The 22,965-nt window shown below is 41.5% G+C and overlaps 3 protein-coding genes across 4 annotated transcripts; 1 reads left to right on the forward strand and 2 right to left on the reverse strand.

Moving 5' to 3' along the window:
• Positions 1-22: 22 nt before the first annotated feature.
• LOC132260479 (uncharacterized) lies at positions 23-1,722 on the reverse strand. The gene is made up of 3 exons (XM_059758618.1): positions 1,553-1,722; positions 1,362-1,489; positions 23-1,302 (listed from the first exon to the last, which is right to left on the reverse strand). Exons 1-3 carry the CDS (start codon positions 1,696-1,698, stop codon positions 23-25), a joined length of 1,554 nt encoding a protein of 517 aa, XP_059614601.1. The 5' UTR covers positions 1,699-1,722.
• Positions 1,723-1,860: 138 nt separating this feature from the next.
• LOC132260483 (barrier-to-autointegration factor B) lies at positions 1,861-2,604 on the forward strand. Its single transcript, XM_059758621.1, has 2 exons — positions 1,861-2,118; positions 2,336-2,604. Exons 1-2 carry the CDS (start codon positions 1,993-1,995, stop codon positions 2,480-2,482), a joined length of 273 nt encoding a protein of 90 aa, XP_059614604.1. The 5' UTR covers positions 1,861-1,992; the 3' UTR covers positions 2,483-2,604.
• Positions 2,605-3,486: 882 nt separating this feature from the next.
• LOC132260478 (striatin) lies at positions 3,487-21,463 on the reverse strand. 2 transcript variants are annotated; one of them, XM_059758617.1, is made up of 5 exons: positions 20,914-21,463; positions 8,909-9,329; positions 8,560-8,781; positions 7,579-7,653; positions 3,487-7,510 (listed from the first exon to the last, which is right to left on the reverse strand). In XM_059758617.1, exons 1-5 carry the CDS (start codon positions 21,202-21,204, stop codon positions 6,369-6,371), a joined length of 2,151 nt encoding a protein of 716 aa, XP_059614600.1. In that variant the 5' UTR covers positions 21,205-21,463; the 3' UTR covers positions 3,487-6,368. The 2 variants fall into 2 exon arrangements, with proteins under 2 accessions (XP_059614600.1, XP_059614599.1); XM_059758616.1 differs by having other exon boundaries at positions 8,873-9,329.
• Between the last annotated feature and the right edge of the window lie 1,502 nt (positions 21,464-22,965).

Here is a 22,965-nt window from a genome sequence, read left to right on the forward strand (position 1 = left end):
ACAAGATTAGTGAGGGAATAAATTATTGGCCAGGCGAGATGTATCTGATCTCCAGACTGTCATCCGAGCTGTGCAGCTTCACCATCTTGAGCTTCACCAGCTGTAGGATGGACATAAATGCGCGGGCGGCATCCTTCCTGGCCACCACGCCATTCAGCAGCACAGCCGGCGAGACGAGCACGTCTCGCATGTTCCAGTGCGTCTGGAGCTTGGCCAGAGTGCTCTGCAGCGTCCAGTCTGTCTCTCGGTGCTCCTGCGGGATTTCCTGGAAATCCCTGGGAACTGGAGGCGGTTCAGTAAACTCCTCAATCGCAGGCGGAAGTGGAAATTCTCTCTGGCGCTTCCTGGTCGATTTCTTTCTGCCAAACCGATTGAAATCCTCCAAAATCGGCCCCATCACTTCCTCTCCGGGCATGTTATTGTTCGGATCGGAGTCCTTGAAGAGAATGTCCAGGAGGAAGTCCTCAAATCCCTCCTCTAGGCAGCGAATCTTGCAATTCCTGCTGAACTGATCCATCAGAGGCTCAGCATTTCTCTTGCGACACGGCCTGGTCAGGACATTACGATCCGCTCGGAAGCCAGGAATCTCAACTCTTCCCTTCTGGCGCTTTTTGAAATTCTTCAGCATGTGCAAATGCTGAGTATCAGAAATTCTCATCACTTTGTCTGTCTTCAGTGTTTTCTTGCGTCTCTTCCGAGCCGGCACAAATTCCTCCTCGTCCTCAGACACTGTATCTGGCGGAGAAAGCGGAAGCTGTGAAGCCACCAAAGGGATTTCCTCATACTGGAAGACACTTTGCTGCGTTTGAGGCGTTTGAGGACTTTCCGGACTCTCAAGCGTCGGAATCATGGTCAGTCCAGTGATTGGAGAGTCCCTGGACGGCGTCTCATGTTTAGGAGCCTCAACAGTGAACGTGGAATCCGCGATAACAGACTGGAAGCTCCTGTCCAGGAAATCCTTGAAGAAACTCGCTTCTTGTGAGTTCAAGTTCAACTCCCCGAAAAAGTCATCATCAATGTCCGAAATTTCATGGTGCGTCGACAATTCCACCTCGCGCAGCGTTATGAGATCATTTGTGGTGTTGAACAGGGCTTCTGGGAGACTATCGTCCTGGCTATCATCCACAGGAGGTTCTAAAAGATCCGTAAGCTCTGAAAAATCTGGAAGCGTGCATTGCTTGCTTCCGGAGCTTTTTGCTTTCTTTCCGCGCTTCTTTGCAGGTTTTGACTTCTTGGGCTTCTCCTGGCGCATCAAAGTGTTCTGAACGAATGTCTGAATGGTCATGAATTGTGTGACATCCTCTGCAAGAGAAAATCATTCAGTTTCGGCAGCTAAAGAGAAGATAATTGCGTTAAAATACCCAAAATATTGTCCACCATTCTCTGGTGAATCTTGACAGTGCCGTAAGTGAGATTTGCCGCCAAATGCAGGGAGAGCCTCTTATTAGGATCTTCCTCGCTGGTATTGAGCACCTTGAGGATTTCATCGCTGCAAAGAGAACAGTAGGAAGTCAGAAGAACACCCAGGATACCCAGAAAACACACAATTTACCAAATTTTCTCCACCCGGATCGTCTCCAAATGCGCCTTTCGCACGCGATTCCGAAAAATAGTGGGATTTGTGGCTGCAAGCCACGACAGAGAGAACCGCTCTTCATCTTGTGTCCTGATCACTTCATAGTAGATATTCATAGTCATCTTGAGCTCGCTTCTGGTGACTCCAAATCCACGAAAATATACAATTCACTGCAAAACTAACGGCACCGCCATCATGGAAAACAAAAATCTCAGAGGGAACGCGCTAACGGTGAAATTCCCTCCAGAGGGCTCTGAGAGCAGCAAAGGTGCTTGTCATCCGTCGTTTATTCAAACAACTCTGTGTGTGATTCATCGGCATTTCTGGCTTCTCCTGCTCGAGATCTTCGACAAATCCACAAGAGCACAGTCTCAAGAGGCATAGCAGATTCCACAGAAGGACGAGAGTGAGTGAAGATGTCCAGCACTTCGCAGAAGCACAGGAATTTCGTGGCGGAGCCCATGGGCGAGAAGCCCGTGACGGATCTGGCGGGCGTCGGTGATGTCCTGGGCAAGCGCTTGGAGGACAAAGGATTCGACAAGGTAATTCCCTTCTGCACGCCCCAAGGCAGCGTCCTGTCGCAGGGCATCCGGCTGCATTGGTGTGATAATTGCACAAATTGAGGCAAAGTCGAGAGTGAGGTTAGATCGCTGCTTCCGGACGTTTTCCGCCGAGGGGTTTTCAACTGATGCAATCAAAACAGCGCATTCGAGAAGGTTCTCTGTCCTTTGGGTGCTAAACTCTCTCTCTCTCTTCCAGGCCTACACAGTTCTGGGGCAATATCTGGTGCTGAAGAAGGACTCTGAGCTGTTCAAGGAGTGGATGAAGGACATCTGCAACGCCAACGCCAAGCAAGCCGCCGATTGCTATCAGTGCCTCAACGAATGGTGCGGAGAATTCTTGTAATCGCCTTTTTTTGTATTCTGACATTCTGTAAAGTTTTTCTCTTCCCCTGAAATCTCCATGTATTTTCACACAAAATTGACGCGCACTGTTGATGAAAAAAATGTAAATTTGTTTTTTTTAAAGAGAAGAAATAAAAATGATTAACATAAAGAAGTGAAACCACAATTTTCTGTCCACTTTTTATTAAAATGCACAAAAAACTCGTAATAATTTTTATGCACTTCATAGTTTTTTTTTGTTGATTTTGCTTTAATTATTGTTAGGTATTTTTATTATTTCATCATCTCTCATGTTTTGTTTTCTCTTTCCTCAATTTTATCATAATAATTACTAAATATAGTTCAATACAGTTTCATCATGAAGTTTTTCCATTTTTTTTCTCTCTATTTTATTATAATTTTCTTTTTCAATCCACTGAAAATTCGTCGTTTGCCGTCACATTAATATTTCTCTCTCTCTCTCTCTCTCTTCAAATCTTTCAACGATCTTTCACTGTTTTGCAATGATTTCATCAAACTTTAATACAGTATTTATATTTTGTTAAATGTTCTTTTATGCATTTCCCTCTCGTTTCTCTCTTTCTCTCTCTCTCTCTCGCACAAATGGAAATGAGTAGTTTTTTCTTCTGAGAAATGATAAAAAATTGTTATTTGCTTTCTCTTCTGAAGTTGTCTTAAACATGTTACAATTAAGATTCTGAGTATTTAAATCCACTTTTCTCAGCATCTCTAAATCAATTAAACTTTGCCATATTCTCAAGAATTTTCACACGCGAAAACTCTCCTTCATTCGTTCTTATCTTGCCACTTTCTTCAATATATTTTAATGAGTTTGTATTTTTTTTTTTGTATTGTGGAACAGTTATTATACAAAATTGGTCAATATTTTTACCCTTCAACTGCTATTTTTCCTTCCTTTCAATGCCTTCAATTTCTCCTCTTTCCCTCAATTTTCCATATGAGAAAGTCGCCTTTTTGTCCACGCTTTTCTGATATTTTGTATTATTTTCTCTCTCTCTCTCTCTCTTTTCGACAAATCAAACAGCGAAAGCTTAAAGTTTCCCGGAATTATTATTTTTTGCAATTTCTTTCCACAATTATTTGTTGTTTTGTTTCTTGTTTCATTTTGTTTAGGCAAAAGAACCGAAAAATGTCCACTTTGTCACGCCTAAAATTAATTTTCAACTTTCTCATCATCTTTTATTGTAATTAATGTTCTCTGCATTCGTCTATCTTTTTTTTTTAATTTAAATTACAATATATTACAGATAAACACACAATTTACTGTTTTTTTACTTACTCTCACATTTTTTTTTTTACTTCTTTTATCTATATAAGATTTCTTTTTATTCTCTTTGTAGTGTTAGATTTGCGGTTATCATAATAATTATTTTTTATGTTTTTTTTCTCATCTTTTATCTTTAAATTGAATAAATGTAAAGTATATGATACCTAAGGATTATCATTAAATTTCTTTTTCTCTATTTTCCCCACCTTTTTTTCTTCTCCTCAAAGTGCTACACTTTTTTCTCATCATTCTCTCTCAACTCTTTTTTCTCTTCTTGTTGTTGTTATTGATGTCGCAATATTCACTCCACTTTCTCTCTTCATTACATTATTTTTTTTAAACCGCTAATATTTTTTACGGATATATTTTTAAAGTTTGTTTTCTCCTCTCATGTAGCTAAAATTTTTTTTTCACCTCTCTTACATTTCGTCCTTCACTAAATATTATAGCAACAATTATTACAGTTTCTCTTTCTCTCTTGATCATTTCTAGCGTTTTTTCCCTTCATAGTACAATAGTTTTATTTATCAATAGTAAATGAATAAATGTGTTTTCCTCGTCTACGATTTTTTTCCCCTCTCAAATTGTCTCCTCTCTTGCGGTGTCCATTAAAATTATATTTATACTCAAATATAATAATATAAATATATTTTCAAAATTTCTAAATCACTTCATTACAAGATAAATATATTATTAATTCATACAATTGTCCTCATCTTTGATAAAACATTTGATTGAACATCCTTTTTTTTCCTGCTTTCTTCGTCAATTCCTCCCGGGAAAACCAAGAGAAAAGCCTGTTTTCAGCTCTTCTCTTTCTCTCTTCCTTTCCACGCAATGTTTCAGAGCAAAAAAAAACTGGGACATCTTTTTCTTTCCTACAATGACTCTTGCGCAATCTTTTGCATTACTCTTTCTTTCTCTCTAAATGACTAAAAACACTTTTCTTTTTTTACTGTATATGCAAATTCTACGTGAAACGCGCTGCCTATTTTTCGCCTCACATGGAGTTTTTAAAATATATGCCATTTAAATAGCAAAAAACAGGGAGAAAATATTCCTACAATTTCTCACCCTTTTTTTTCATCATCATTACAATTTGTGTTTCATTAACTTTAGAGATAATATTTATGTATGATTTACTTGTTAATGCTTCTCATGAGGGATTCAATGCTACATTATTATGCTTCATTTTTTGTTTTTTTTTTTCTTCTTTTTCACCCACTAAATGCCCGGAAAAAGGATTCTCTCTCTCTGTCCCAGCAATTGTATGAAAATTTCTACACACAGACGCAACATTTTTGTTTTTTCTTTTATTACACATTACAAAAAAGGGAAAAACCCAAAGTGTGATTGATCAGAAATGAATTGAATGACAAATGCTCAACTATGCAAAGTTAATAACAATATAGAAGTAATAAGAAAAGGGAATAAGAGCACTGGAAGGGATTTCCTTTCTTGGGGAGATTTTTTTGGAGTGCAAACATTTCGGAAATACAGGGAGAAATGCAACGAAAAGACATCATTTTTTTTACTATGGATTTTCATTAATCTACTCTGCTTACTATCTTCATCTTATATTCTGTGTCAAGAGTGTAGCCAGAAAGAAGTTTTATATGCGCGCCAACAAATAAACGTAAACGTGAAATGAACTATGAAATCAAGTGGTTTTCTTCCCGCATTTTTGCTCTATTTCGACAGTTGATATTTTATTTGCAAAGAAATTCATGTGATTTCATGAAATCTTGATGTTCATGATGGCAAAATTATCGTCAGCCAAAGATCAATTCTCCCCATTTAGTTGGAATACTAAACAAGCTCTTGAAACTCTCAATGTCTTGAGAAAGTGAATTAGAGCAACTAAATGCTGAAGAGAATTAAAGAAAAAAAACATAAACAAATGAGAATAAACGCTAACATTCAGTGTGAAAGTGTTTCGGGGGAAAAGCTCTCGAACAGTGTTCCAATTCTTTTATCACTCAATTTATCAATATCCCAAGGAAATCAAGAAGGAACACAAGGCAGTGCAAACTGGAGATAAGAACTTGGAATGTATTGGCCGATCGAATCAACTTGCAGAGGACAAAGCAAGAAACAAACCACGAGACTTTTTGAAACACAACTCAAAATCAAGAAAAAAAACAACACCTCTGAAAACTCCCAAAATTCTTGGCTACTCTCGCATTATTAAGTGTTTCTCTATTTTATCAAAGCTCTCCTCTTTCACTCTCATTATCATCATCATCATCTTTATCTCAACTGCTTTTTCCCCAATACATATATATCTATATATATTTGTGAGTTCTTTTTATTGCTTGTTTTATGGCCCAGAAATGATGCAATAAATAAATTGTTTGACATTATTACAATTTTTCCCCACAGTAAAACACTTTTTTGCAACTGCATCTCTCGCTCTCTCTCTCTCTCTCGCTCTCCTCCCGATAACTCTATATAAGAACTCAACGGTTTCCAAAAAAGAGACAAACCAAATCGAAGGTCCTCTTTTTTCACTCTTCCACACAACGCTACACACATCGTCTACAGTTAAATATGCATTGCAACGAGAGAGACGCGCGTGTTGTGTGTGTGTGTGTGTGATTTAGACAAACACCTTCGCCAGCGCATCCGCCCCGGCGCTGGCAATGTAGGGACGCGACGGATGGAAGGCCACATCCAGTATGCTCTCGTCGAACTTCTTCCTGTGCGCCGTGATCTCCTGCACGCACGTCTTGTTGTCCAGATTCCACAGGCGTATCGACGAGTCGTGCGAGCCGGAGAGCAGATAGAGTCCCTGCGAGTCGATGGCCAGACTAGTGACGGCGTCCAAGTGCGCCACCATCGAGTGCACCAGAGTCCCGCTCGTGTTGTCCCAGAAGCGGATGTGCCTGTCCTCGTGCGCCGTGATGGTGACGGGCAGCAGCGGATGGCTGATCACGCGATTGATGTACTTGGCCAGCACGCCGTTCATCTCCTGCGACGCCTGCTCCAGCTTCACCACCGCCTTGCCCGTCTCCGTGTCGTAGATCACGCACCGCGCCGTGGGATACGCCACCACGATCCTGTCCGCCTCGTCGCGCACAAAGTCCACGGACGTCGGCACGCCCTCCGTGTCGGAGGTGAAGGTCTTGAGGAGCGGCACCTTCGCCTGCGGCGACCACAGCTTCACCGTGCCGTCCGCCGACGAGGACACGAGGTGGCCGTGCGTGTGATTCACCGCCAGCCCCCAAATGGCATCTGTGTGACCCTCCAGGGCGCCCCTGAGCACGCTCGGGTCGTAACTGTCGTACGGATCGATGTTGGAATTGGGCAAATTCCACATGTTTATCACGCTGTCCAGCCCACCCGAGTAGCACTGCTCCCCGCTGGCGGACATGGCCAGACACATGACGGGGCCCGTGTGCGAGCGGAACGTGTACAGTGGCTCCACGTCGAGACTAGCTGACTTCTTCGCTGGCACCGTCTTCTGCAGATTCCACAGCTTCAGCGTGTGATCCTCCGACGCCGTGATCAGCACCGGCTCCTGCGGGTGGAAGGCCAGCGCGCGCACCCCATCGAAGTGGGACCGCAGGGTATATTTGGCATTCCACGTCTTCCTATATGACTCCTTGGTATTCGACCCATCGTACGCCGTCTCCGCCTCATTGTTCACCGTCAGCTGCGCCAGCTCGCCCAGGCCCAGCGACGAGTCCACGTCCTCGTCGCTCGCTATCATGTTCCGCCGACTGGATGCATCGGTGAAACCTGCAAACGCAACCACATTCTCAGCACCACTCTTCCTTTGCCCCCTTCCTTCCCGCCGCGCGCCTCACCTGTCATGTTATCCTCACCCCCTGTCAGCATGTTGAGTTCATTGAGAACCTCCTCAGCCTCAGCGTCCACGTCGTCTGCAAAGAAGCAACAATAGACGGTTCAGAAGGAATCTCTTCAACAATCTCCTCTGACAATTTACTCAAGACTCAGCACGAACGCAACTTTTGCACCACATTTCAGAAAGTTAATAGAAGGTACAAAATCTTCCTTCAATTCTAAAGACTTATCGCATGTTAGGCGCTTTTCTTAGTTAGCAAACTATGTTTTAAGCATCGTTTTCACTCAATATAGTCTTAAATCAAAAGGAAATTGATTAATTAGGCAGATTATTGTCACAATCAGCTGTTTTCACGCCGTGATTTCTATCCTAATGATGAAATATCGAAGAAATCATGCCCGAGAAATCACTATCCTAATTATTACGCAACATTAACAGGATTTTAAGCTAATTTTAACGAAAATTCAGAAACACTAGATGCCTATTTCTGCCATCAAATTGTTGCTTTGCGCGGCAAAAGTTAGCTCATTCTCATTCGCAGTGTGTAAAAGGAACTGAATGTTCCTAAATTTCCTCTCGGCGTAGCATAGAAAGTCGAACACAGTTGCATAACTTCTCTATCTACAACTTCGCTCGAGGAAATCCCTTTGGAATCCTTCAATTTCAATATTTTCTTTCTTGATTCAAATCTGTGCTCATAATTTGCGTACACGGAACTGTAAATAAATTATAGTAGCCAAAAAGAGAGTTCAAAGCTACCGAAAATCTCAAATTTTCTCTCTCTTGTGCAATATTTTGATTTCAATTGTAATTTATCGCTGGCATTTTTTTCACCCATTCGCAATTTGCGAGACATAAAAGCGAAAATTTCATTATAACCGGTGAATTTAGTAATAAAAATGTCGCTTTCAGACTGTGAAAAGACACACACACACAGATTTCTCACGAGCATTCTTGCGCACTTGCACAGGATTTATCATACCTTCATTCATGATCATTCCCTTGACATTCCTCTTGGCCGTCTTCACATCGCCGCCATCCTCGCCAATCAAGTCCAACTCGTCACCGATCTCGTCATCGTCCGACATCTCAACGTCGGTCTGTGACAAAAACTCAAAGTTTGCCATCACAGCGGCCTCCGAATCCAGGATCATAGCCTCTGTCATGTTGGATGGTTGCGCCTTCTTAGCCGGTGTCCGTCGTCCTGCGAGCGAGCGGGGAAAGGGGCGTGATTAGTGGGCGGCGCGAGGGCGGACGTCGTCACCCCCTCGCGAGGGTCTGAGATGGATACAAACCTTGAGTCTCACTGGCTCTCTTATTGTTCTCATTACCATTAATATTGTTGGGATTTGCATTATCCTCCTGCTGCTCGGCGTTGTTGTTGAGCCCCAGCAGGGAGCGCACGCGATTGGCGCGCACGTCGAGAATGGTGTCCGTGTATCCAATCTCCAGCAGATATTGTCTCAGCAGTTGCCTGCCCTGTCGCCAGGTGATGTTCGACACGGACGTGAAGGGCGCCTCGCTGTCCGTGGCCGCGGCCGCCGCCGCCACTTCGCTCACCAGCGCCGCCGTCTCGTCCGACGGCGGCTTAATGTCATCATTCATTGTCGGTGGATCGCAGCCAAACTTCAAGCGATGATACTTTGCTCGCTCCTGCCGCAGCGCATACTCCAGCATCTTAATCCGACGTATCAAGTCCGACTTGAGAGACTCCTGGCTCTTCCTCTCGCCCAGCAGCACAGCGATGCGAGCCTGCAAGCAAACACGCCAATCAGATATCCGATAGCACTTCAGAATCACACATCAATTCTCTCTATTCTCCGGTTTTCCCCCATTAATTTTTATCATGAACAAATTCTTCAACACATTTTCTTCCTCCTCCAAATGTGTCACATTGATTGTTCACGACAATCTTCCACATATTACAAGTTGACGATAAATTTCAGTGATAATATCCGTGCTAAAAGCATTTCCAAGTGAACGAAAGAGTTCGTTGGCTTCATTAGCACTTGTGGTAAGGCAAATTCTTCTGCAAGTATCATTGATATGATAACAAATGGCATATAAGAATCTATCAGAGTCAAATAAGGACTCAAATCTCTCCACTAACACGTGAAAAATCCGTCTAATAGGATAGAAAAAGACTTTGTCGAGTGTTTTAGCGGAAAACTTAATATTTGAGTGATTTTTTCGCGAATCTTGATAACATTTCCAGGCTTGATTGATTCTCTAGACGCGATTTTAACGCTCATAAAATGCTGGCCAGTTGACAAGTGCTTTGGAGGGTGTTTTCTGGTTGAAATGACTTCTTCTGCTGCTTAATTAAGCATAATTTTGTCTTAGTGGTCACAAAGTGCATCCTAGAGGTGAAAATCTTATTGATGAAGAGTATAAAAGTCAATGTTTTGAAGTAAAATCCCAACGTAATGATCAAATGTTCAGTTATGTCGATTGCTAATGAATCCAGCGATTCGTGTGACGTGTGAAAAGGCAAGAATTCTGCATTGAACACTATAAAAAATATTGTCTATCCGCCCACGCGTGAGCAGCAAAACCAGCCCAAATGAACTGCGGAGCGCCCGTAAAAGACTCTCTCCGACATTGTCCGGCCGCCGGAGTGAGAAAGCAGCAGCAAAAAGGTGTGTAATCAAATTTCAATTCTGCACGCAAGTCGACGAGCCCGAATGTTGACGATCTAGACGAATAGTTCAATGAATTCTTCTATAACAACAATTTCCTCCTCCCGTGCGCGCACAATTTTCCTGCTGTTCAACGCAGAAACAAATAGTAAAACCAGAAAAAAAACAAAAGTTTTGGGCCTGTTCTCTTCCTCTTTTCCCACATTTCATTTCATTTCATTTTTTTTCTTTCTGCCACAGTGTGTGTTTTATCATTTTATTTGCAAACTATCACAAACCGTAACGCCATTTCCTCAATCAAGGACAGTGAAATTCCGATAAATGACCTCTCGACCGCCCACACACTCGATGGGAAGAAGAAGAAAAAGGTGGAGAGAAAGAAGCGAGAAATCCCCAATTCACTCACTCATCATTCACAGTATTTTCTCCAATTTGCCAAAAAAAAAATTCACACTAAATCTAATCAGAAACGTTTTTGCCAATACAGCGTGGGCACTAATTATAGCTCCACTGTAGGTATCCAGGGTGTAGGTAGTCTGGGGCAAAAACAAAAAAAACCAAATATGGTGTTTGATTGCTTATCCATAGCCAAAACAAAACCCCCAATATGAGGCCCCTCCGCCAGATCCTAGGGATTCTAGGGAACTTTATCACTTTCTGGCCTGGCACTAATTATAGATCCACTTGGGAAATTTCACTATATCTCAGCGAAAAAAAATCGGAAAATTCTGAAAATCATAAGGATCCTTCATTTTGAGCCCAGAAACCATTTATCGTCGCCATACCCCGCCTCGGTCCTCCGTGGACCCCACTGTTAAAGGTCTTTGCCTAGTACTACATGATCGCCCAATATGGCTCCTCCGCATTGGGGCGGGGGGCGCAATGGCCATAAACTGCTTCACAGAGCTTGATTGAAGCCTTTTGAGCATAATTGGGATTTCTGACCCCGATACCCTTCCTGAATCCTGGCCTTAAGCACTTCTTCCGAGGCTTTCTTCTGCTTCTTTGGACCCAAACCACCCCAACCCCCGGGCCACCCCCAATGAAATGGGGCGAAAAGTTCTTAGGACACTTCTAGGAAACCCGTGGACCTTAGATCCGGGGATGGGTAGCGCCTGGGAGGGAGCGCCACACCGTGGAATGAGACCCAGTCGAAAACCACCTAAAATTGTATGGTTTTTCATTGAATTTCAACTGGCTCTCGTTCTACGTTAGGGCGCTCCCTCCGAGGCGCTACCCATCCCCGGATCTAAGGTCCACGGGTTTCCTAGAAGTGTCCTAAGAACTTTTCGCCCCATTTCATTGGGGGTGGCCCGGGGGTTGGGGTGGTTTGGGTCCAAAGAAGCAGAAAAAGACCCTGGAAGAAGTGCTTAAGGCCAGGATTCAAGGATGGAATCGGGGTCAGATAGCCCAATTATACTCAAAAGGCTTCAGTCTTGCCCTATGAAGCAGTTTATGGGCATTGGGCCCCCCGCCCCATTGCGGAGGAGCCATTTTGGAATATCGTGTTATGCAAGGCAAAGACCTTTAACAGTGGGGTCCACGGAGGACCGAGGCGGGGTATGGCGACGATAAATGGTTTCTGGGCTCAAAATGAAGGATCCTTATGATTTTCAGAATTTTCCGATTTTTTTTCGCTGAGATATAGTGAAATTTCCCAAGTGGATCTATAATTAGTGCCAGGCCAGAAAGTGATAAAGTTCCCTAGAATCCCTAGGATCCGGCGGAGGGGCCTCATATTGGGGGTTTTGTTTTGGCTATGGATAAGCAATCAAACACCATATTTGGTTTTTTTTGTTTTTGCCCCAGACTACCTACACCCTGGATACCTACAGTGGAGCTATAATTAGTGCCCACGCTGTAGCAGAGAAAATGCATCACACTTATCGGCAAAATTCCAAGCAAATTCACCAACAGACTACAAGTTGGATAGTTTTTCCAGTCTGTCGTACCTGACTTTCCTCTCCCAGCGCCACCCACTCGTGCTCACTATCACATCTCTCCCACGCTCACAACATTCGGCCACAGAAGCCCAACAAATGGGCATAGCAAAATTTCCACTCTGTGTGCTCAAGTGTCCGTGGCAAAAATTAATAATAATTTACGAGAGTGAAAAAAAAGAGCCCCCAAACCAAGCAGAGATGGTCAAAGTGGCTAGAAAAATAAGAAACTTTTCTTCTTTTCTTCTCATCACACGGAGAAAGTTGTTTTTTTTTATTATATGTTATTTTCCATTTATATAGCCATATCTTCTAAACTGTGCCTCTATTTTTTTTGCGCCCATCTTTACTGCCACACTTTGCAAAATCTAACCATCGACGAGAGACTTCTCTTTTGTCCTCATCAAGTTACACACCAAATACGCAATATTGACTCGCGAGTTGTAAATAAAAATCAGTGAATGGATAAAAATTGCTTGTTAACTCTCTTATACACTGCAATTCTCTCCTCATGGTGAATGAATACAGAAATTGCACCATTTACACTTCGAATAGATAAACAAAGCGACAGTGAATTGATTCAATGACATCGAAAGCTAGAAAATATTCAACCTTTTACACGATAAATCTGCTTCATTCTATTCGATTTTCAGTTAATATTGACAATATAAGAACGCTAAAAGCTTGATTTTTGCTTAAATTGCCCCTTAAAAGCAAGGATAAGCAAATCAACGAGTGCCTCGAAAACTAGTAGAAGACAAAATCGCCATTTTTCAGTTCAGCGATTTCCAAATCACTCCATAATTTCCCTAATTTTTTCCCTAAACTCACCGTTGTCTTCCATTAAATCGATAATATTGGTAATTTTCAATTATTTTCTAACCACTTTCTGATAATTTAATTGATTATTTATTAAAATACGGAGAATTGATTGACGAACTCACGATATAAAAAGAACAAAAATTCGGTTTTTCATAGTCTTCTTTTGCTTTCTTTCTGAAGAGTTCGTAAAAAGCAACTCTTCACATTTTTCCTGTACATTTTGTTAATAATTAATAAGATTTATAACAGCAATTATGAGATTTTTCTGCGAATAATAATTACTTGAATTGCTTTCTCAAATAGAATTTACAATTCGACTGATCTTTCATGTATTTTCAGTGATATTATTCAGAATTTAGAACTATTCGCCTAGATTTTCTTCCTCATATTTGATATTTTTCACCATTCGAAATTTTGCACAATGAATGTCCATCAAATTGAATGATTTAAAGTGGATTTAAGGATGCAAAACAACTGAAAGTGCACAGAAAAATATATCCATTTGTGTAAATCTCTGCACTATTTCATTTTTTCACCGCCTAATCCATAAAAAACAACCTTTTGAGTGACATCAGCACTTGAATTCCACCGTGTTTCCTTGAATTTGAGCATTTTAGAATTGATTTCCTCAAAATTAACCTCTTCTCTCAGTGCATAAATCAATAAAAACACACAACAATGTTATATTCAACATCAAAACTTTTCCCACTGAATCGCGAGACTCACATGGAGCTGATGATGTACACCTTTGTGTGTGGCACTACCGGATAAATTACACAATTTAGATTAAAAAGGTCTCAAGGTCGAATGTATTTAACCCCACACAATGCCAAATAGAAGATTGATTGCATGCAAATCGTGAGAATTTCCTCTCAAAACAGCAACAACAAATTGACTGAGGAGTTTTTGATCAATTTTGTATGCTCTCTTTCATTCCCATTCACTTTCCCATCGAGCAATTAATACACATTAATGTACAAAACACCCGCACAGTTTGTCTATTGGGATGAACAAATTTCATCTGTGATTTAACCTGGTCGAAAAACCACTGGTGAAAATTGGATTTTGGGGTGTGTTTATGAGGGAAGTGACACAAGAGGAAGTTTGTAATTTATTTCGCTTATAATCACATCTCCAAATCTCCCTCTCTCCCTCTCTCTCTCACCCTGAGAAAACCCCTTTTCCTCGGGCCAGAACATTGTGTATCTACCATCCATTGAGAATATTCCCATCCTCACTCTCGACATGAATGAAAATGTAGGGACGATTTAATTGAAGTTAAACACAGGCTAAAAGACGCTCCGGAATTTTGCTCCTTTAGCAAACATTCACCTTCCTTTTTCGAGGTGGTTTTCCAACATAAACTGATTAATGCCTAATCATATTTTGAGAAGCACACTCCGAAATAGAAAATCACTGATATTTACACTCAAAACTACTAACAACAAACACTAAGAAGAAATAGAGAAAGATAAAAAAAATCAAATGATTCAATTTTTCCATGCTGAACCACAAACATAAATAAAAGTTGAAAGGAAAATGCTGAGTGGATGGAAAAAAAAGAGTTGACATAAATAACAATTCTCCGCTGCAATTGCCAATTAACTTGCTGACAATTTCAATTAAATTGCTGTACACATGACGAGAGAAAAAAGTCCCCCAAAGACGCAGTCAGTGGAAGAATTGTCATCAGTGCAAAAAAGAGACTTTGGACTTTTATAGGTCAAATATCTACTAAATCTATATTCATAAAGCATAATATTCATATAGTATCGATTGATTTTTATGTCGATCACATTTGCTTTTCGTCATATCACACTGAAATTCACACTGAATCTCAAGAAGAAGTGATCATTAAGAGAATCACCATAATAATAATGTTCCAAAAGCCTCTCTTTATCTCACATCAAGCAGACACACTGTGAATAATATTAAGCTCTTCCCTCAACACGATCAATTGACAGACATTACGCCACTGCATTTGCGCGTGAAAAGTTGTTTATCATTCATTTTTTTCTCTCTCTCTCTCTCTCCTTTTCATTCACCCAACTCAACACGAAGTGCGCGCCCTTCTGTACAATCGCTTTATGGCTTCATTTTCACTTCTTTTTTGCACAATAGAAGAAAATATATAATAATAATTGTGATTTGGAACAGCACAAAATATAAGTACTTCTTACATTATATCGATAAAAGACTAAACATTAATCGACTTTCATCACATTGCGGAGCCATTGTAACTTCAATTTCTCTCACTCACGCCGCCAACACAACACATTTTCTCATTTAAACACCCCCTAAGCATCGCCTTTGCATCATTATGGCACATTACCCCAACTCACAGGCCGCAGAAGAATGTCATTTTCTTGTTTATGTTGCCTCTGTGATCTCCTTTCTTGCTCCTTCTCTCTCTCTCTCTCTGTTGCTTCCCTCTCCCTTTGTGGATAAATGCCCGCGAGGAAAGTACAAGCCACAAATACATAAATAAACATGGCATATTTCAATATATATCCCAGGACATGGAATAACATTGGAAAATAGACGTTTTAGGCAATAGACAGGCGCCCTTCGCACTCAACTTCCACATCTCTGTGCGCTATTAGTGGGTGTCACATTTGAGATTTACAAGATTTTGAGAAATCCAATAAATCTCATCCAATATTGCACTTCAGTGCACTCTAGCGACGATTCTAGCAATTCCACAAATGCGGATTAATCATCATTCAACCTCACCAGACGCGTTTCTTAGCATTCTATCATTACAAATTAAATCCAACACATAAACGTGCCACATTGCAAATAAGATTTATATATTACACACTCATTTCTCAAATGCCTTTAGCATAAATAAGCACTAAAAGTGACGTAAAAATTTCATATTTGAACGATGATGAGAATTTTCAGTGCCATCACATTACAATTTTTTATATAATGAACTTGAAATAGTTTCCACTGAAGTGTGCGCGCCACACAGAAGAGTTCACAGCAGTATTAAATATTTCACGTAGGAGAAGGCAAAGCTATTTTGGACTGTTTGATGTTAATTCCGGGGAAAAAAAAACACACACACTCAACGCCTTAGTTAATTCATAGACGCGTGCCTTATTGAGAGTGTTTTTGCAACACCTTCATCATTCTTTATCTACAGTTTCCTCCTTAGTTCATTATCTCACTCTTGCTTCTCCTTGCTTTGAAGTTTATCGACAAATTCCGACACTTATCGAATCGATTTGCGTACAATTTCGCTTTTCAACACAATTTTAGGGGTAAAATAGATCAAAATCGACAGTTGAAGGACTTATTAATCCATAATTATCCTATTTTTTCCATAAACTTGTGTTAAAAAGGAAATTGCATGCAATTCATATCGATAAGTGTCGATAATTTCAATCAGTTCAACGTGAAAAAAAGGAAGGGGAATAATCCTTGAATTAGTAGTCCATCATTCTACCGATTGATAGAGGATTTGATGATTTCTGAAGTGAAAATTATGAAGAACATTAAGAATATTTTCTAGGCATATCTTAAGAGTTCAATTTATTAAACTAATCTAAGCATTGCAACCTGTTTTAGGAGAAGAATTCAAAATTACATTTTGATATCATGTTATTCAGTTCATTGTGATAATTTATCGAATTCAATGTCTTGACAATGCGAACAATTACGAATGTTTAACATCGTCGGTATTATTGGCTTTGTAGGCGCTCTAAAGCCCCTTTAAAACACTACGCCACTGCATACAATGTTCCCCTTTTAGACACCCCGACAGTGTCTGGGAAAGAGTAAATAGATGGGAAATATTGAGAACTTCTCCCCGACAATTTATTTCCATTTATTCCTCCCTGTAAACCTGATGGAAAATCCCTTTTTGCTCTCTTCTCTCATCCACATGTCTTTAGCAATTTTCTCCAGTCAGAACAGTGACACACAATTGGAATCATGCAAATGCTTCCATCTTCTAAATTACGCAATTTTCCCTCACATCTATCTAATCGATTTCCCTGCCTCTCCTACGCATCTTCTTCCCTCGCAATTTAATCATACACATTTTCCCTTCGCCACTGCCAACCGAGGAGATAAAGAAAATTCCGCCTATATTGTCTCGTACTCTTATCAATTGTCACCTTGAGAATTGATAAAGGTTGATTTCTTGTCCCTCTTGAGAAAATTCACTCTCATGCCAAATTGTGAATTGAGTTCAAATGTTCCAATGGAGAAAAAGAAGAAGAAAAATAATCGCCTATCATCAAATGTTCTACAATTTAATTGATGAAATGTCAACGAAGTATGCGATTTTATCTCCAATCGTAATAAGTAGTTATAAGGAGAATTAATTACAATAATCCCTCAATGTGCTAAATTTGCATTCATTCACATCTCTCTCTCTCCCTCTTCCTCTCTCATTTCAGGCATTCATTCAACATAGCCACTCAAACAGAACACTTGCAATTGTTGAACTTATTATTAGAGTTGCGGGAAAGACTGTTATTAAATAGATTTCACAGTTTTATCGCATATGCCAAAGGAAGGAAGCAAATAAGAATATACAAACTTGTGATTTACATGCTCTATCGCAAAGGAAAATTATTTTGAAAAACTGCTCTGTGTGTGTGTGTGTTTGTGTGCATAAAAACACTCCTATCACCGCTATGATGATTGCTCTCACTTCACCATCAAATATCGATTTTGATTTTCGTGTCATCCAACGATGCGACATCAAATCAACTTTATTCAATTGACAACAACATGAGACGCGCGCGCCCTCACCCGAAAAATCCCACCCAAAGTGCGCCCCCAACTTAACAACATTTCCTCATCGTTCCATCAATCAGTCACTCCTTTCATTACAAAATTTCTCCATCGAGTGTGTCACAAAAAGGCTCACAGACACTCACTCAATGTCTCTGACGGCGAAATGTCCTCACCAACACCCTCGCATTGCCATTTTCAGTCGCGAACACAGTTCAAAGGTGATGAATTTTCCACAAGCACTTCCCCAAAAAATGCTCTACTGAAATTTCGTGTATTCCGTAAGCTTTTATTGGCGTGTCGGAAAAACACGATAATTATTAATGTAATGAACATTTTCTCTCTTTCTCTCTCCTAAACACCTGCTAATTATATCGTCCACAATCTGGAGATATTCAATTTGAATATCTATCGCCGCATTAAGTTATGCAAATTTCGAAAGTCTATAATAAAACATGGTTTTCCGTTTGACACACAGTGAACCGATCGAGATGATATCGTGCGTTAATTCGGCATCATTTGCAATCTCTCACAAATGCCCAAAAAGTGGGCGGAGCATTCGCGAAGGCGGAGTTCAGTTTTGTCATCTCTAAACGAACGCCAAATATGAATTTTTTCTTCAATATTATTGCAAATTCACCTGAAAAATACAAATTATAATGGTATTTCAAGCAAAATTGGCATTTAAAAATTGCTTGTCTAACGATAAAATCGAATTTTGAGTGTTCTTGAGAGCCAAAAGGAGATTTTCAGTCAAGAAAACTTGCTGAAGCATTTAATAAAATTCAACTCTAATAAAACACACTGAGCTTTTTCATGATAGGAAGTACATAAATAACTTCCGAACCAACCCAATTTGTGAAATTCCAACTTAATTTTCCTGTCAATATTTTTCTCCTCGGTGGCCAAAGCAGTTGAGCAGCAGTTTGGCAGAGTAAAACTCTGTGCACACAGAAAAAAAACCCCTTCACAAACCCGATCTGATGGGGTTCTCAATGGGTGAAACAGTGGGAAAGGCTTCAAACAAGTGGCACTTGCATCACACTTGTTCGTCGCACACAAGAAAAACTCTATATTTTAGAGTGTGTAAGAAAAATCGCACCGCCGATGAAAAATGTAGTGGAACTTTCCAATTGATTTGTGAAATACAGTATAATTTAATATCTATTGGCCCATCGAGAATTCAGCATTTGCAATGCAACCCAGAAGCAAATGGACTTTCTGTCTGCGAAGCATTGAACAGAGGCGTTGGTGGAAGGGGAAAGAAAAGTGTCTTATCGGGAGGAAGAAAAAAGCTGAAGAGAGCATATAGTGTCGAAATCTAAAATAAACCCCTCCTAAAAATAAATCGATATGGTGTGTATTTACGAGCGTAGAAGAAATATTCTATTTACATTTCAATGTCTCTTTCATAAGAATTTCTGCCGGGAAAATAAAACAGTCATTCCGACAGAGGGAGAGAGAGAGTTGACACGGAAAGGAGAGTAAAAAGCGACGTTGACCCAACACACAATTCACCCCGTCGCGATGGGAAGAGCGAGCCACCATTTAATTTATTGATTTCAATTTGTGATTTGATAGCCAGACACAATCAATGTCTCACTGCACGTCAATTCAGCTGAATGGAGTGAAGAGAGCTTCTTGAAGAAGGTCATGTTAAATGCAACCATTAAGGCGTTCGTTGAGTGTGTTTATGTAGCGCTCGTGGATCCCACAGATAAATAAATCTCGTACCATTAATTTCGCTGATTTTTACTGTTGCTGTTTTTCTTTCACTCAACAACAAAACCCAATCAATCATGAACTCAACAACATTCTCACAAATCTCTTGCATTCCTTCCTCCACTCAGCGCAACTCTCTTTCTCCCCCACGCCTAAATATCGGGCATAATATTCGCCATGACCATCAGAGCAAATATCAATCGCACACAAATCGATTGAGTAAATTTTTCCCTTTTTTTCCCCTCTCCCGGAAATTCTCTCATACATGCGAAAATATTCACTGTCAAGAAAGGTGAATTTCCAGGCATTTATTTGCACATTTGGCCAATTTCTTCAGCAGTTCAGAATGAAAGTAACGGTGAAATTAAGATAAATAAAGCAAAAGAATATTTCAGCAAGAGAATTTGCATGTCAAAAGAAGATTGTCGCTGATTTTACAAGTGTGTTGAATATTATACATTGTCAGTTAATGTACGAAATGAGATTTCAGAGACAAAATTGTATTTTTCCTCATTCGAAGGCAACTTTTGCATTCTCAATGGATAATTTTGCGCGAAAAGTGGTTCATTAGACTAATGAATATCGCTGAAGAGCACTGATAGTCGCGAATTGACACATTGAGCGACTTTTCAGCGGATAACGAGGCAAAAGTGACCAGAGATTTGAACACAGTGAACCCTTTTCGAGAGAAGCAGAGAACAGGCGAGATTGTTGTGCAACTTCCTCAGGCGTCTGCCCCATTTTTTCCGCCTTAACAACACCGGGAGGACATTGCCTTCCCTCTTTCTGCGCCACCCATTCGAGCCCCCGCCGCCGAGATCCAACCCCAGCCAGAGCAGATGCGCCCCATTTCCTCCAGCAGAAAACTTGGCTTTTCTCCGCATCGTCCGAAGGCGCGCTGAGGGTGTGTTTGTGAGCCTCTTGTGGACCAGACAGAGACAAAGAGACACACAATGAGTGGCCTTTCATTGACTCTCCGCCGTTGACATCGTGACGTGGAGTGTGTGTGTGCGCGGATTAATTGGGCTGACAGGGAGATTCCGCCACAAGTCATCTCGGGGGGCCTTGGCGGGCAAACTGGAAAGTCTCTCGGCCGCGAAACTTTCACCCTGGCCGCAGAAATCGGAGAAAATGAGGCACTTTTCAGCTGAAAAGTCGCTCTCGCGCTCTCGCTCTCGCACTCTCTCGCTCTCCCTGGGCATGGCAGGCCACAAAAGAACCGGAAGCGAGCGCAGAGACGCACGGCGAGGGCGCTCGCGGGCCGTGGCGCCCCTGTGCAGTGGAGAGTCGCCGCGCGGGGGCGCGCCCGCGGCGCTGCGGCGCCCCTGCGGCGGAGTCCTCCGATGGGGGCGCCACCATTTTGTGCAGCGGGCGAGAGAGCGAGAGAGAGAGGCTGTCGCTCGCTCTCTCGCGCGCCCAGCTCTCTTCCGGATCTCTGGGGCCCCGTCCGGGCGACGCACTCACCTGCAGCTCGGCCCTGTCCACGTCCCACTGCGAGCGCTCGTGCTCGAAGCGCGCCCACTCGTGCTGGATGAAGTGGAGGATGCCAGGAATGGAGTAGTGATGTGGTGGCCCACTCGTCTGGTTACTTTGATTATCATCTTGCTGTCCCTTATTGTTAATGGCAGTCGCGTTATTGCCACCCATCTGCGATGAGACCACCACACCGCTCATGCCACCGCCTCCGCCACCGTTCTGATGGCCCAGTGACGACGAATTTTCATCCATTCTGTCTTCTGTGCGAGTTATTCTCATGACATGTCCACCATTGTTACTTCTCAGCGGACTCGATTCGAGGAGACTCCTCGCCACTCACTCACTCGGACCCAATCGCACGCGGAGCGCCCCAATGCACGCACACACCGTCTATTTATGCACCTCTGCCGCGCACAGTCACCACATAGGGCGCGTTTTCACACTTTTTACCACACTTTTCACGATTTTTCACTCGACAAGGGGCATTTTTTGCCAAATTATCGAACATGGACGCCAGTACTGCCAGATGAGCCACACTGTCACTCTGACAATCTCACCACCTCGCGAGTTGCCCGATCGCAGGCCAATCGAATTTGCGCGCCAGGTGGCGCGCTTCCTCGCGTGCGCCGCGGGTGTTGAAACATTGGCGCTGCCGTCGGCGAAGTGAGTCGGTCTTTTTTCTCCACACAGGGACGCCGTTAGTTGCGCAATTGTGTGAGTTTTTCCTTGATAATATCGCAATGGAGCACCAATATTGGTAGTGATTCTTGTGCGCGCGACTCTTCGGACCACGAAGGTGAAGGATATTGTGGAGGATCGCAGAAATTCGGTGAGTCTTTCTCAGATTTCTCTTTCCATCGCATTCGAGAAAATTCCGAGTGAACAAAAGCCAAGCCAAGCTTTTTTCCTTCCCGTTTTACTCTTTCATCCGACTGCGGATGAGCTTTTATTGTCTTGGCATCGCTGTAATATCTCGAAATCTTCCTGCACAGCTTCCTCCAGAGCACCATTGGGGCTCTCCGCGAACGCTTCCTGTGGTGCGGATGTTCCGCAAAATATCGGCGTTGCAATCGCGGCAGCCATTTGTCGTCGACAATCGACGCTGTGATTGCACAACTCTTCGGGGGGTTTTTTGCTGGAAATTCTGCAATGGAGCACCAATATCGGCTGGGATTCCTGTCCGCGCGACTCTTCGGATCACGTAAGGTGAGGAAATTGCAGGGGATCGCGGAAATTCGGTGAGTTAATCTGAGATTTCTCTCTATATTCATTTTCGTGAAAATTTCACTGAAAGCTTTTGTTTTCCCTTTATATGTGAAATTTTTTATTGATCTTCCAATAGTTTTGCTGATATAATCATATCTCTAAGAATTGAAAACAAATTTATAAGGAAAGAAGATATTCCAGAAGGAATCCTTTAAGAGTTTGAACTGGATCGTAATTTCCATTTCCTTAGGTATGAATCAAAAGATTACAATTAACATTAACATTACAGCCATTTCATATGTATAGAGCCTAACTTACCACATCGGAACGTAAGTATCGGAACGTTTGAAAGGACATTCCGTCCTGCTGTTGTCTTGAGGTAAAATTCCTGCGCCAAGAAGCGTTTCATTATATTTTGTTCAGCCAACCTTTTGGAATTGAGGATCTCAAAATTTCCTTAATTTCCTTTAGCTGTAACAGAAATAAAACCTAATTTGTACATATATTATGATAAAATGCAAAAGCTTACCAACTTCGCTCTGCTCTTGATGATCAAGAGAATATGTTTGGAATTATTCCATGGTAACGTTAATGAAATAATGTGGAATTCATCAATTAAAGATATATTGGAGAATGTCACAGATAAACCATTGATAATGAAAACCCCAAAATGCATCATTTTTAATATGCATTGAAGAAAATGGACCAAATACATTGTCCAGATGGGATTTAATAATGTCTTTGGCGCCGTCTCCTGCAGATCTGGCTGCTATTCACATACTTACGGTATCCAGAGATTTTTGGAAATTCTGCAATTTTATTGCTTAAGCACTG

This window comes from Phlebotomus argentipes, unplaced genomic scaffold (assembly GCF_947086385.1).
Source record: "Phlebotomus argentipes unplaced genomic scaffold, Phlebotomus argentipes genome assembly scaffold_18, whole genome shotgun sequence".
Taxonomy (NCBI): domain Eukaryota; kingdom Metazoa; phylum Arthropoda; class Insecta; order Diptera; family Psychodidae; genus Phlebotomus; species Phlebotomus argentipes.